This window comes from Chaetodon auriga, chromosome 1 (assembly GCF_051107435.1).
Source record: "Chaetodon auriga isolate fChaAug3 chromosome 1, fChaAug3.hap1, whole genome shotgun sequence".
Classification (NCBI taxonomy): Eukaryota; Metazoa; Chordata; class Actinopteri; order Chaetodontiformes; family Chaetodontidae; genus Chaetodon; species Chaetodon auriga.
In genome coordinates, this window is record NC_135074.1 from 17,344,447 (window position 1) to 17,359,385 (window position 14,939).

General features: G+C 40.0%; 3 protein-coding genes across 6 annotated transcripts in view; all 3 read right to left on the reverse strand.

Moving 5' to 3' along the window:
- Positions 1-982: 982 nt before the first annotated feature.
- pdcd5 (programmed cell death 5) lies at positions 983-4,258 on the reverse strand. The gene is made up of 6 exons (XM_076737582.1): positions 4,052-4,258; positions 3,024-3,061; positions 2,452-2,513; positions 2,075-2,166; positions 1,910-1,981; positions 983-1,830 (listed from the first exon to the last, which is right to left on the reverse strand). Exons 1-6 carry the CDS (start codon positions 4,076-4,078, stop codon positions 1,786-1,788), a joined length of 336 nt encoding a protein of 111 aa, XP_076593697.1. The 5' UTR covers positions 4,079-4,258; the 3' UTR covers positions 983-1,785.
- A 340-nt stretch (positions 4,259-4,598) lies between these two features.
- On the reverse strand, positions 4,599-6,500 carry uraha (urate (5-hydroxyiso-) hydrolase a). 3 transcript variants are annotated; one of them, XM_076738460.1, is made up of 4 exons: positions 6,269-6,500; positions 5,957-6,096; positions 4,944-5,079; positions 4,599-4,796 (listed from the first exon to the last, which is right to left on the reverse strand). In XM_076738460.1, the coding sequence occupies exons 1-4, from the start codon at positions 6,320-6,322 to the stop codon at positions 4,707-4,709; spliced, it is 420 nt and encodes a 139-aa protein (XP_076594575.1). In that variant the 5' UTR covers positions 6,323-6,500; the 3' UTR covers positions 4,599-4,706. The 3 variants fall into 3 exon arrangements, with proteins under 3 accessions (XP_076594575.1, XP_076594566.1, XP_076594583.1); XM_076738451.1 differs by having other exon boundaries at positions 4,648-4,796; positions 5,957-6,099; XM_076738468.1 differs by having other exon boundaries at positions 4,648-4,796; positions 5,957-6,117.
- A 1,943-nt stretch (positions 6,501-8,443) lies between these two features.
- The window catches only part of LOC143318763 (uncharacterized), a 35,461-nt gene continuing 28,965 nt past the window's right edge, over positions 8,444-14,939 (reverse strand). For both annotated transcript variants that reach the window (XM_076727246.1, XM_076727255.1), the window contains 4 exons: positions 12,654-12,826; positions 11,615-11,728; positions 10,300-10,457; positions 8,444-9,815 (listed from right to left, as the gene is read on the reverse strand). In XM_076727246.1, coding sequence (XP_076583361.1) covers positions 9,777-9,815; positions 10,300-10,457; positions 11,615-11,728; positions 12,654-12,826 — 484 coding nt within the window. In that variant the 3' untranslated portion in view covers positions 8,444-9,776. The remainder of the gene's footprint in view (positions 9,816-10,299; positions 10,458-11,614; positions 11,729-12,653; positions 12,827-14,939) is intronic.

The following is a 14,939-nucleotide window of genomic DNA, read 5'->3' on the forward strand; positions in this document are numbered from 1 at the left end:
CACACCAAATCCAAACGAAATGTATACGGATGATATAAAATCCATACGACAACTCGGGGAAAGGAAGTGATGACTGTAAAATTTAGGGAAAAAAAGTGGAGGTAAAGACTGAAAAAAATGTAACCGTAATTCGAAAGCTGCAGTACGATAAGTACACATAACAAAAAAAAATATTGTAAGTGTTGGAAAGCAGGCGCCCAAGTCCTGTACTTCAGTACAATTTTGAGGCAATTACACACGACTATGTCCATTTTAGACTACTAATTGTTACTGCAAGAGCAAATTGCACTTTTTGCTCTACTGCATTCATTTGACAGCTATACTAATTATACGAACCACATCTGATCACCAATTATAACATAAAAATTGCTTAATGCTTTAGTAGTAATAATACAATAGTGTGACAGGGGCCACTGTATCTGCAAAACTAGTGTACATTTGATACCTGAAGTTCATGTTGTTGAAAGTACTTTTGTCATGGAACATTAACATTGTGGTTTTGTTAGTTTTACTTAAAGATCGGAAAACTCCTTCCACATAAACTGTGTGTAGGGAAACACCATGGTGACCGTTTCAGGCAGCTACTCCTCTTCTTGTAGAATTAGAAGTCCCTCTTGCTCCACTTGGTGATGCAGAAACAAACAATGATAAGGTTTACATGACAAATGTTAGAAGTATGACTAAATTATTGCGTTTGTAAAAATGAATGCAGGCTGTAAAGCCCTGCTGACTGGAGTTAACTAATTCAAGGCAACAATATGTCCTTTGGTATTTGACTGTCACTCGTTAATATATGTTGATTGTGGAAACAAAGCCAGCTTATTATCAATATTGTTATTAACTTCATACAGAGCATTTCTGATGAATAACTAGAAATACCATCTCACATTTGTATGCCTCCACCAATTAGTCTGGAATGGGATGTACATAAGTACTGGCCATGGCTGCCATCAGTATGAAGGCATAAATAATAAGATCATGCTTCTCCATCATGCTTTTTATTTCAAATGTAGCTGGATACATTTGGGAAGCTGATAACTCATTTCTGAAATGAAATCCAAAACATGAGATTGTTGGTTCAGAAAAAAAAAGTGAATCATCCATAAAGGTAAGTCAGCTCTTTGCATGGCAGTGAGGATACTGTGTGATGATGCTGCAAAGCTTCAAAACATAATTTGTGGAGAAACATAAAATGGAATCCTTTTCAAAAGGGTTGAACACACACTCACATAATAACTGATACTTTTAAAAAGATTTCACTTGAAAAACTTTTGAGTTTAAGGCTTTTTAATCTTTATGTAAACCTTTCAGAGACATGTCACCAAAAAGAAAATATCCAAGTGCAACATCCAAGACTAATGGGATGCTGGCCCCGAATAGAGACCAATGGATTGTATTCACAAAACCGTCTAGATAAAATGGACCAGGGGTATTTTATCTAGCTTCTTGTGTTTGAACAATTGAAGTCATCAACGGTGGAAACAAGGAAAATAGGGTAACCACTGAGAAGGAGCAGAGGAGTCAAACAGTGCCATGAGTAGTCAGGGGTACAACACAAGCAGCACACATGTGTGGTAAAAGAACACCCTATTTGACACTGTGTGTGTTCTCCTCCCTGCCACTTATGCCGCAGATTCAACTCTCTTGGTATGAAGTTTCCAGAGACACACAGCAGAAAGTGTGTGGCATCCCATAATTTGGCTAGTCAAATATGCTATCAGAGTCCCAGTAAAGCATATCCTCTCCCGACTTCTTGGCTCACTCCAGGACTTGGGTTTAAAATGACTAGTCATCCTCATCATCTGAGTCCATCACCCTCCGTCTGTTGAACTGACAGAGCACAAATGATGTAAGGTGGACAAGTGAGCAATGATTGATCAAACATAGGTGACATATCAGAGGAACTTACTGTGACAGTTGTCTTCTTTTGCGTCTGCTGACTGACTTTTTCTAGAATCTCGATCAAGCCTGACTCAGAAATCTAACAAAGAGAAAATCAATTCATTGCACTGCTGCCATGTGGAAGAACATCAACACTGTTAGTGCTTCAAGCACCAGGGATACATTTTCTTACCTTTCCTCCTAACTTTCCAAAACCAGCCATATGAATGAGATAGTTTTCAACCTCTTTGGCCTTCTCCGGCTTCACCAAAGCAAGATTGCTCACTGAAAGACAGGCATTATTTTACCACCCTGTGTTCACATGTGAGGGGTATTTGTATGTACACAACACAACCAAAGGAGCACTGGACACTTTTTCAAAACTCAGAGAGAGGAACCTTACACTTCCTAGATAAGTCCTGTATTACACTCCCACCAGACTGAACAGAATATTTCATATGCTAAACAAATACATATTTCAAATAATAAATCTGGTTCTACAACAGCATGATTAATTTCCAAAGGGATCTCATGCAACAGGCTAAACACTGAATCTGAGAGCTCACTTACATCTGGCACGGGCAGACTGGTCGAGAACTTGGGCCAATATAGAGTTCCTCGTGTCTGTTTCTCTGTGAATACAAATATTACCATGTCAGCACTGCCTGCTACTGTTATGTTGCCATTGGCTCAAGGACTGAGAGCAACACAAAGAAGTCAAAACTATCTATCAGAAGTAGGGATGCACCAATTCAACACTGATATCGGTCCAATTCAGACTCAAATAGCTGAATCGAATGTATTCTTATTTATTACATTTTGTTTAACAAAGTTGGGAGAGTAATGTTTAAATCAAGGCTGATGCTGCCTTACACATAAAAGAATGATCACAGTGAGGCATGCAGCTTATCGATTAAACACTGGTATCAGATTGGTACTCAGTATCTTTAGATATTCAGCATCAGATTGAAACTGAAAAAAAATGGATTGGTGCATCCATAATGAGAACATTAGCATGGTTCCACAGCTCTACTGACAAATTAATATTACATCCAGTGTTCAAATAAAGAAACTGTGCTGTATATAAGTCAAATTTAATCATTATATACTTATCTGCTTTTAAATGAATTATCACATCTTACCTTTGTTTGGCCTCTGCTTGCTGATTATTTGAAGCATCCTGAAAGAAAACATGAGACAGCAAAATCACATATAGGTTGTATTTCTGCATTCAGCGAACAGGAAGATGTTTCAGCTCATACAACGAAAAGAATTTCATACCAGCCAATATCCCACTGCTTGGTAATGGCTTAACAGACAAGCTTAACAACTGTCAATAATATGTTTCCCTATGCTTCTCTTGATAAGAGTTCAGTTTGACTATTTGATGAAAACCTGAGTTTTCGGCTACAGGTCTCTTCAAATTTGATAACTAGCATGATCTACAGTGCTATATTAATAACTATTCATGTATGTACATATGGATAAGTTATGTCTTAATCTTTGTGATATCACAATACACAGTTTCCCCCCTCTTTTACCTTTTAATACATTTAGATTTGCACATTAAAGTACTGTCCTTTCGTGACGTGACGTAGCTGGGTGTCGAGGATACCTTCTATCCTGAAAACTTTAGCAATGGTTTGTTAACCATTCCATCTTATAGATTTTAGTTCCTACTTTCTAATATTTCATAAGTGAGACACTGAATGCTGGTGCTCTGCATCGTGATAAAAGGTTGGTGGATTGTACTGAAACCATGTATTATATATATAGATACATGAATATATATACTGCATGTATATACACACACACATATATACACAGCAAATAAAGGTTGTCCTTGCAGTTTTTTTAAGTCGATGCTGAATTTTGCTCAGCTAACGTTGCCATTATCAGAGGGGCGTGCGCTGTACAGTCAACACTAAGCTAGCAGTATCAGTGACATAATGTTGATTAAACCTGTAATTTTTCTCACTAAATACTGAGCGAATCGTAGTTCATTTACACTGAACGTGTCTGTCACAGCTGAACTATGTATATCCCCTGAGTGACACTTAAGTTGAGTTGCGGTGGCTGGTTTAGCAACACTAGCTAGCAGGACACTGAACTCAGCATCTCCTTATAAGGCGGGCGCAAACACGCTTCCCGGCTCATGTTTTGTCCTTACCCCTTGCTTTGCCTGTAGTTCTGCCATTCTTTGCCGCCTAATTGCCTCCAATTCGTGGTCTGACTAGGTTTACGAAAGTGATATAGATCTATTAATGAAAAAAAAAAACTGAGGAAACGTAATATAACGCACTCTCAACTCCCATCAGAGGTAAGGCCCGACCGAGCTAAGGGGAGTGTAATCAACACCGGAAAAAAAAAACGATTCGAAAGGGTAAAGCAATCGAGCACAGGGCAAGGACCACATAGCAGGAAGTTGTTGAGAGCACACTCTTTCTGGACAGAAGATGCATGAATTTGTCGAAATTTCTAAAATGAATGTTCATTATATTGCAGCCATATACTTTCGCATATATAGCTTAGCTCTATAACCCATATATAGCTATATAATTAATCATACCAAGGATAGAGAAATATACTGTGGGATCTTTTTGAGAACAGAGTACATGTAATATAATTTATTTAATGGTCTTTACACAAAATGTGAATGCTACTGTGGATTCACAACCATGTTTACAAAAGAAAACAATAAAACAACTTTTCTGTTTAATATTTATTTCAATAAAAAGTCATATTGATCATAGCATCATTATTCAAATGAGGGAATCATCAAATGGACCATGGTGTCTTTACTGTGGTGCTGAGATGACTGTCCTCTAACTCCCTCTGTAGGTGCTGTAAGAGAAACGACTCAGGAGCAGAGGGATGTGGTACTTTTGGCCAGGGTCAGTGATAGTGAAGACAATCTGTAACGAAACAACAAACATGAGAGAGATAATCAGTTACACTGAGTGTTAGCAGCACGACAGGTTCATGCAGTTTCAAGAACATGTGAACGCCACAGCTGAAGCAGCAGTACTCGCTGAGGACGTCCACACATAACATTTCCTCACCTCAACATATGGGTAAAAGGAGTGCTCTCCCATACTCTCCCAGTACTGAGCCGTCTCAAAACGAAGTTTATACACACCAGATGTAAACATTTCTTTTGTGATGAGTCCTGGACAACGTCCATCCTCATTAGTGGTCCTGATGAGACAAAACAGGATTGAACACCAACAACCAAAAACATACATTATTGGGCTAATATTTGAAATTTTCCTGTGATCATATTTTATATGTGGTATTTTACATATGGGAGTCGTCCTCAGGTATTTTTGTCTGATGAAGAACACCTTGATGTTATGAATAAGTGTACATTGGAGGTCTGCAGTATGAGACCCGTTCGTTTCTTTACTGGTTATGTCTTGATTTGCTCACTTTCGCCTCAGCCCTGCCCTCTTTGGGTACCTCGGTGAAGTTGGAAAGATTATCGCAGATTCCACCTTAACTCATGAGCGACATGTTGAAACACAAGCGACGTCTTTGGAAAATCGGTATTTGCATCATTTTGAGCATTTTTTTTAATTGGGAAAAGTACTAATAACTTCACTCTATTACAACACAATGTCACTAAAATCATTTCAAGAGTCAATGATCTCCTGTTGTTTTGTACTACAACACTTAATTTTTTAACTGTTTTTTACGAAATAGAAAAAAAAATCTGTAAAAGGTGATACTATAGCTTGTCCACTTCTTGGTTATAAAACGAATCAAAATTCACAAATTATTTCACAAACATCTTTTCAAACTAATTGCTGTAGTAGAGTCAACAGGAGACCCCTGGTGGTTGAACGGAACTTGAGAGCACTACTCCACGTTATAGAATCTTTTTCCAAATAAAAATTTCTCCGAATTATTCAAAAGCACATTTTCCCAACAAACTTAGTGTTCTAGTATAATCAACAGGAGACACTTAGAAGCGATTTCTGAGGCGTCGTTTGTTTTAACAACATTTCGCGTCTTTCCAACATCACCGAAGTCTCTGACAGTGCGTGCAGACTCCTCTCTGTCCTCAGCTTTTTACCCAGTGGTTATCAGACTCCAGGCATTGTTGGAGGGGTCTTGTCGAAAGAGACCGAGGGCCATGTTGGAGCCAGGGACGCCCGCTGCAGTGTTCAGCACATGGGTGGTCAGAGGACTCGGTGAGCCTGCCATTGCCGTGATCTGCTAAACAAGGAAGGAAAACTACAAACTGATAATGTGATACTGAAGCAATCACACGAGACATATATGGAACAATACGACATACTGAATATGTAATGCTACATAACTTCACATTTAGCCTGTTTATTCAAAGACCTAATTTAGGATACATGCTTTAAAGTTGTGTGCTTACCTTATATCCAGGCAAAATGTGACCCGTGAGTTGCTGCAGTCTGTACGCACTCATGTGCACTGATAAATAAAATCCAAACTGGGTCAGCAGTTTTAACCCAAAAATGCAATTTTATGGTTCATTTAAAGGCATCAGGATAGTGTCACATTGTCTCTGAGCAATTCTGCACGCGCTCCTCTTCGGTATGACAGTCGGTACACACGCGCTTATCTTTTTGTCAACAGAAAACTGGTTATGCAAGAGCCCTTTTTATCACACTTTGAACTTCGTGGAAAAGGATGATCGAAGTGGAGGCAGAGGAGCACAATTAGTCGAGTTGAAAGGAAGTCTTGTTTATTTTCTGACCTTAGTTCATGAACCCAAAACATACAACCCACAACTTCCTGCTTGAATTACACAAATGAATCCACTGACACACGGTGATGCTTCCTCTCTCATTTTAATGATATTCAAGCCCGAACGTTCAGTCTAATATTTGATGGACGTTTTGGAACTAAATGTTGACGACAAGCACAGCTCAGTAAACAAACATGGTGACTGTTGCAGTAGACTCCATGTCTTCCTTCAGTTCACTGCTGTAGTTTGATGTAATTGTAATGCACCAAACTGTGGTGTAAAGCAGAGTTTCTCAACTCGTGGGTCGCGGGCCTTTGGCTGGGCAAAAATAAATAAATAAATAAATAAATCATCGATTGTGCCGTGTTGCTGCTGTGGAGCTGCTCACACCAGACAAAGTAAAACTGATCCAAAGTGTCAGTTTGCCTGGAATAATTCATGGAGATGAAGAAAAACCTGACGTGGAAACTCAATAATAGCAAGTGTCTGTGATTTGGCCTTCATGATGGACATTATCAAATAGCTCTCAGAACTGAACTTCAAGTTCCAGACAGCTTCTCAGTTTTCTGCTTCAAATGTGAAACCATTTGAAGTGAATTTAAAGCTGTGGCAAGTGCAGCTGGAAAGAGGAAGCACTGAGCATTTTCCTGCTCTCCAAGAACAAAAGCCCGCTATGACATCTGAATACGCTGCTGAGTGTGAAAACTCCTTCAGGTGTTTGGTGAGAGGTTTCAGGACATGAAAGTAAACAAAATGAACTGAACATATTTGCTACATGGTTTAATGTGGAACCAGCTGATGTGACTGACAACCTTCAACATGAAATCATTGAGCGGCAAAGAAACGACCTGCTATTGTGAGCAGCTCCTTTTAAACTGACGCTTGCAAAGACTCAGTTCTGCTCAAGACTGACTGACCCCAACCTGGGAAACCAGCTGCGAGTAGCATCATCATCATCATCATCATCATCATCATCATCATCATCATCATCACTACCATCTGACATCAGATGCCTTGCCAAAGAGAAGCAGTATGACCCTTGAAGGATGTTATAAAAATTGAAATGGCCCTTGATAAGAGAAAGGTTCCCCTCCTCTGCTTTATACTAAATTTCATTTTCATGTTTTCCTGTTCAGATACAACAGTTGAAGAAGTCTGTAATATGAGCTATAGGACACTTCTGTGGTAAATAGGGAACTTGCTCAGGTTAGAGCAGCTTTTCATCTATCATTAATACATTGGTCTGAACAATGAACATTAATTATTCCAATCTACATTTCCATGTGATTTGACACAGGTTTCAGTGTTGTGAGTCCAGCAGGATGCTGTGTGCTGTTGACAAGAGTAGCAGATTGGGAGGATTGTTCTTAAATCTTTGTCTTTAAAAACCTGTCTGCAGAAAATGCATCTCTTGATCTGTTTTTGATCTGGCTGCCATGTTAGGTGGAAACTGCTATGGTCTGTCTGGTCTGTGTCAGTGTGGTTTCCTCCTTAACAGGCACACAGTGGATAATAAATGTGCCTGAGGGTCAGACTGACCTTTGGTCCAATGCACCGAGGAAAAGAGATGCTATGGATTTAAAGGCAAAGGGATCATATGATGTAGCAGTCCACTCTGACTTTCAGATATTTTCATCAGGTTTCCTCTGTTCTGCATGGATTATGGTATGTAAGGTATTACTGTGTAAGTCATACACTTCACATCAGTCGCTTACTCAAAGTGCTTAAAACTATCAATGATGACACTTCACATTATTTCCCCCAAACATTTGTTTCTCTTTCATTCCTTTCCTCCACATCTATCCAGGTCTTCCAGAATAAAAACACACTCCCGTGTACTGTATTTATACTCAATATGAAAATACTTTTACTACTGTGACAATGAGCATTTCCACTTGGTTTATCTTAAGAATGCAAACAAAAACATGTAACACCATAGGAATTATAACAACAGTGTTGTTTTCTTTAAAAAACATATGAGAAGTCCTAAAGCAAGATTCAAATCAGACAGTTCAACAAGTACAGTAAAGTTTACAGTCATACACAATATTACACACTGACCTGGGCCTTTGCATGTCTCACAGTGCCAAATACATGGTGGAAGAGAGTTGTAACATTCCTCTCATACATCTGAAGTAGAGATAACACTATGGAGCATAACAAGGTCATCTGTATGACATTTGTTTGAGAGAGTCACACTCAGGGAAGCAGTGCACTGATACTTTGGAGCAGTTTCTCTCCTGGATCACTGTGACTATTAGGTCTCTCAAGGTTTACTTTGAATAGCTAATTTCTGATATCTTAGAAGTATACAATAAAGAGAAAAAGTGAGCTGAGTGTCAGCAAAAGGGATCAAATTAGAGAATGTGCAGATTTCTTTAGATTTTAAAATGCTTTGAGGTCTGCAGAGGAGATTTTCATGTTACAGTGCATGCACAATATTCTACTTATATCCTCATTCTGAAAATGTTAATAACATGTAAGTTGGCTGTTTACAGGGTTTATGGCTTCATTAAAGTTCCTGGTTCTACACTGTTAGTACATTATCTAATTAAGTGTCCTTCATAAACAGAAAGTCTTTTAATTGTCGTATCCCTTCGCTGTTTGGAGAAACTAGTGAAGCAGTGGAAACGTTGTAGCACCTCCAGCTACACATAAATTATTACTGTTTGTACAGTCTGACACTGACATATGCTGCCTGTTTCAGTGGAAGGCTTTTAATTTGAAAATGATAAACTGCAAGCTGTTTCCACCATGTTTTAATCAGAGAGCTCTATTGTCTCATTTGGATTAATAGTGGAACATTGGTGTTCATGCAAACCCACTGCGAAGGCGGGATTATAGGAAGTTTAATTTACCACTCTGCTTCTGGGTGTCCTTTGTAATTACTGTGTGGATAAAATCCCTCTCACTCCCTCAGTCCAACATAATAAAATTCTTCTCAATCACATGTGCACACACTTGGTGTGTGCATGTCACCTGTGTCCATGTTTCTGTTTTACTTGAAAGAATGGTCACAGAAACCGAGCTGCTGTGATACAATTAAATGCATTGTGTTATCTGATATGTACATCCCGCTGGAGGGCAGTTGAGCCTCTGCTATGAGTGTTGGCTTGGTGGTTGGTGTTCTCTTCCTCCATGTTTGGCACTTGATTCACGCCGTCTCATCTTCTCATATTTCCTCCTCAGGGTCAGAGCTGTGGTTGCTCATCTGTGACAGACGGACAGACAAACAGACAGCGACAGACAAAACAAAGAGACATTTCATTAAACCGCAAGCTCAGAGTGACTAAGTGAAATTTTATCGTGCCAGTGAAAATTGATTTCACAGTAGAAGAGTCTCAGGAGTAGTTTTATGTCTGCTCGTCTCACAAAACTGAAACATCTGGTTATCTTGTCTGTTTCGTTTTAAAGCCAAAACATTTCTCTTTGTAAATACAATTAGAAATTGTCATCATTTTCCTGTGTAGCATTGTTTTAACTTCAGACAAATTAATGTGTTTTGATCCACAAAATGGGGCCCTGACAGATGTAGAACGACTGCTTTAAGACAAATGAACAAAAAATGCAGCATCATTCAGTGTCAAAAGTCTCAACCATATCTCCAGAAACTAGCATCATGCTGCATTGAAAAGCAAGTGATGCTTGTTTTAGTCATTCCTGAACAAGTGCACACAGACTTCAGGTGCCTTTACCGTGTGGTGGTCATCCTCGGGCTCCCTCAGGTCAGGGCTCTCCCTGTGGATTCGATGGCGGGAGCTGGGAGGAGAGAGGGAGGAGAGGGAGTGCTCGGGGCTGCTGGCAGACAGAGCGTACGGTGAGCCAGCTGGACTGTCCTCTCTCAGGGGAGACCCTACAACACAGGAGTGAACACGTGCACACACATGAAGTTCAGGGGAAACTGTTTGGTGCAGAGCTCAGGTCAAGTTTTGTTTAGGACAGGAGTGTGAAGAAAACAACATGTTTACTGTGGGTCAAAGACAAAAAACACATTTTGTTCAGCATGACAGGCAGAAAACAGGCAGTGGGAGTGACAGGATGAAGGACAGATGAGGAGATAGTGAGAGGAAGGCGAGAGACAGCAGAGCTGGATAGTGAGGGACAGGGGAATCAAGTGGAGCAGGAGACAAATTAATATGAAGATGAGAGCTATCAATCGGCCAAGGTCATTCAAAATAGATCAAACACACACATGCGCACACACTTTCATAAAAGTGCACCTGCACAGCTAAACTACAGCAGCCACAGGACACATTCTACTTTTAGTACACCATCTATTTGTATGTTCAGCCTCATGTTACCATAATGGATTCAAGGTTCAAGGTGAAAGTCTGTGTTTTTTTACATTCTCGTGTAGCAGCGACTGAGAGCATAGTGTTCAAATGAGTGGCTAAAGTGTTTCAGTTTATGATCATTTTAATTAAGATCGCAGTAAAACCAATGTCCCTAGGAAGGCTAATAAATAAAGCTTTGTCCTGTTCAGTGACCGGGCTGTTGCTCTTGTTGCCATGTGCAGACACTGTGCTGTGTTTGAATGTCCACATGAGGGCAGCAGCGGCTCTTCCTTCCACGTGCACTGACATGTTCCTCTCAGGGCCTCATATTTGTCTGTTTTCTGAGGCTTCATCAGTCAGTCACTTCAGCCACACTGTTTGTTCAGCATGTTCAATAATTGGCCCACATCCATAAATCAAGACACCCGCTCTCCAGGTGTGATGAGCCCTGATTCAACTTTTTAAAAACATCCTGACTGGAGGGAAATAATTGATTTGTCAGGTAAGATGGGAGTGGCTCTACTGGTGCAGTGCTTTCCCATCCCCCAGTTTCCCTACAGCACAGATCCTGAATCATTTTGATTGGGGTTGTGACTGGTGGAGCTAATCAAGCAGAAATCAGAAAGTAGCATATCGCCAGAGTCCGCCTTAAAATGCTCTTGATGTGTGAATAGATTATCTATCATTCCATCTCACACCTACCTGCCTCCACTGTCTTTGTGAATGAGTGTCTCACCTTTGTGGTCGTTCCTCTGTGTGTCCATCCTGTCAAGACTGTCAAGCAGCCCATCGATCTGTGTCTTTATCAGAGTCAGCTCCTTTTTAATCACCTGCAACTCCTCCATGCCCACTGCAGAGAGAGAGAGAGTGAGAGAGAGAGAGGCTGAACGTAATGGGCATTCAGAAATTACACAACCTTAACACTTCTTAAGCGAGAGCTTTAAATAAGTAGTTAGACATGCAGGGAAATTCTTTTTTGCAGAGAGTTCAGTGAGACACCTCCGACTTGGAAACAAGGGGAAGCAGCCTGGCTCTGTCTAAACAGAACAAAATCCACCTACAAGCACCTCTAAAGGTCACTAATTAAAATGTTAGCTTTAATTTTGTTTAATCAGTACAAAACTGAAACTTCAATAGATTAAACAAATGAGATGTAATGTGTTAATTGTGGCACTTTAGAAGGGATTTGGCTTTACTTTTTGACAAAGACAGGCTACATGTTTCCCCCTGCTTCCAGTCTTTATGCTAAGCTAAGCTAGCTGGCCATTGGCTTTAGTGTCTTCTTTGCCATTCGGTGCAGATATGAAAGTGGTATCGAACAAACCAATGTGTTTCAAAAATGCTTACAGAGTCGACTAGTTCCAGTATTTTATACTGGAACTAGTACATGTTGCCATCATCTATGATGTTATGAAGAAACTGGGCGGCTTGTGCAGAATTTACTTGTGTTTCTGACTTCCCACTCGGGCTCAGATTTAGTCTTACAGCTGTTTGAATACAACAAATATTTCCACTGCATTGCTCGTCTCATCAGAGCAGGAGCAACAGAGAAAAAGAGGTTAAAACTGTTGACTGTTGAACTAAAAAGTGCGTGCTGTGACTTCAGTAAATTACAAAGAGGATAATTTGACTTTGACTGCCTTATATGAAAAGGATGAGAGGCAAAAGATACGACGATCCCAGCTTTATATTTAGCATTTGAGTTTTCTTCCAGTGACGCAAAAGGGTATAAATCAACCCTTTTTTTTGTGACTTAGTGCATTCATATTACTCACACTTGGCTGTGGATGAACTAGTGGAGTGGGCTCTGGAGCTTTTGGAGTGGGTTCTGTCTCGGCTGCGTCTGTGCCCGGTGGAGTAAGAGGAGGAACGGGAACGCTTGGCCAGACTGGGTCCCAGGGAAGGCAGGGGAGACAGGGATGCTGGCACACGCTGGTAGTCATACACCCTGCAAAAACGGTAAATACAAATTTTAAAATATCTTGAGCTCATGAGGCTAGTTTGTTGAATGTGAGGGTGGGTGCGCTGTGATTTTATTGTCAGCGTTTGAAATCATGATGAAAGCGAGCCTGCTCGCATTATGATGGAGTTAGAAACAACGGAATTTGCAATATATTGGTGAAAATGACAGAAGTGAGCACACATATGCACAGCAGATAGTTTGAGTTGTCCAAAGTCTCTGTTCTCTGATGATAAAAAGTACAATACAACACTCAAACTAGGATTAGTATCGAACCTCAATACCTTTTTTGTACCAACAAAAATGCGACTGTGGTACGATTAACTGTATCAACAATGCTCAAGCAATTAAAAAGTCTCTCGCAGTCTTGTTTACTTGTTCTTTGGTAGAAACTTTTCTTATTTCAATCCAAATTTTGCCAGTTTTAGACTGTATTTTGTTCAGGTATGGTTGCTTGTTTTTAAACAGCACTCAACACTTGAGATTTTTGGCTTTAGTTAATTGAAAGGGTGTTGTAGAAAAAACATCCTTACATGTCTTGAAACATAAAACAACACTCCAGGCATCGGTACTGAAAATGAAATATTGTATAAGCACAAATATCTTAGAATTTCAAACCCACCGCAAACCTCCCTCAAACAAGGAAGTGACAGAAGCTGGAAAACAGAGATACTTGAAGGAAAGACGTGACAGTGAAGAAAACCCATCTGTTCAAGCATCTCATAGAAAAACATGGAAATTTATGTTCAATGTTCTTTTGTCTTTTACTTTTTCTCTCTGCTTCTCTCGCTCCTGCGCTGGTATCGCCTGCTCCCTCTGGACAGCTGCATGTCTCTATCTGTCACTGAATGTAATTGGTTCTGTCAGGGCCAATCAATAGCTCCCCGCCAGGCTAGCAGTGCTGGTGACAGGGGGTGTATAACAGTCAAACTCTATGGTGCTTACGGAAATGACACTGTGTGTTTGTGTGGGTTTCAGTAGAAATAGAGGTGATGTGATTGAGGCAGAAAGTGATTTAGCTTCACATCTGACCTCAACAGTCACTGATCCAATGACCAGGTGGAACACAGCCATAAGATCAAAACCAAGCAACGGCCGATGAGCACAGCTGCTGTTTCCATTTAACTGTAGCAGCTGTAAACGCAGATTCACATTTAAGGATCTTTCAATAGCACACAGAATGAAATGAAAGGCCCTTTTCATCAAAGAATGATGGAAAAACAGTAGGGACGATTATGCTTGCTATATATAACAATAATTCTGGGTATAATTAAAGCAATTAACATGGCCTGGATCTACATAAGTTTAATAAGGCAATTGTTGGATGGATTAACCAATTTAAAAATAAGTTAATGTAAGTTTTTGTTAAAATCAGCTCTTGCCCCTGATGAGATGGTGAACTTGACAGTGATTGCTTTAGGGTTGATTGTGGTGACTGAAACACCACAAAAAAAAGGAATGAATGGCCTCTTGCTGCACCAGTCTCATTGGTAGTTTATAGATATAACGCCTCCTGAGAGTGTGCATCCATACACACAAGAAAAGATATAACTAGTGTGAATGTCTACAACAGGGAAGAGAAAATATCAAGGGCTGTGCAAATTCAATTTCAGACTGTTTAACACATTTTTTTTTGGGGCTTTTTGAAGAATGAATTCTTAATTTTAAGACCTGCAGATTATCGATTTCTTAATTATTCTGATCAACCAGAATAATTTTAGACTCATTGTGTTCTGTGATAACAGCAGTTCATCTCAGCTGGATCCAGTCACAATCTGGATATACCTGGATCGAGGACAGTCTAGGCACAGCGTAAAAGGTTTCTGCAAAGCCAAAAGCTTTGAAAAGCTCCTCTGCTGTATATCACAAGCCAACAACGGGGAAGCAAGCTGTCAGCTGCAAGGACTTGGAGTCAGACGGTGATGTAGATTAACTGATTGAGCTGTTAGCCAGTCAGTCAGATGCAGCACGGCTTCCTGAAAAGTTTTCTCCATTGTTTTCCATTCTGTTGTATTATGTGAAGCCTCTGTGCTTGATATTTCTGCAAAGACTGTGCTCTTAGCACATGCAGTCCCCTCCCACACACAGTGTCACATATGAA

Excerpts from the sequence above, each read along its gene's own strand:
- pdcd5 (XM_076737582.1), bottom strand. The coding sequence starts at position 4,078 with ATGGCAGAACTACAGGCAAAGCAAGGG. Across the intron at positions 3,062-4,051 it reads AACTACAGGCAAAGCAAGGG|GATGCTTCAAATAATCAGCA; the intron begins GTAAGGACAAAA and ends GTTTTCTTTCAG. Across the intron at positions 1,831-1,909 it reads AAAAGAAGACAACTGTCACA|TTCAACAGACGGAGGGTGAT; the intron begins GTAAGTTCCTCT and ends GTGCTCTGTCAG.
- uraha (XM_076738451.1), bottom strand. The coding sequence starts at position 6,322 with ATGAGTGCGTACAGACTGCAGCAACTCACGGGTCACATTTTGCCTGGA. Across the intron at positions 6,100-6,268 it reads ACATTTTGCCTGGATATAAG|CAGATCACGGCAATGGCAGG; the intron begins GTAAGCACACAA and ends TTCCTTGTTTAG. Across the intron at positions 4,797-4,943 it reads CCTTTTACCCATATGTTGAG|ATTGTCTTCACTATCACTGA; the intron begins GTGAGGAAATGT and ends GTTTCGTTACAG.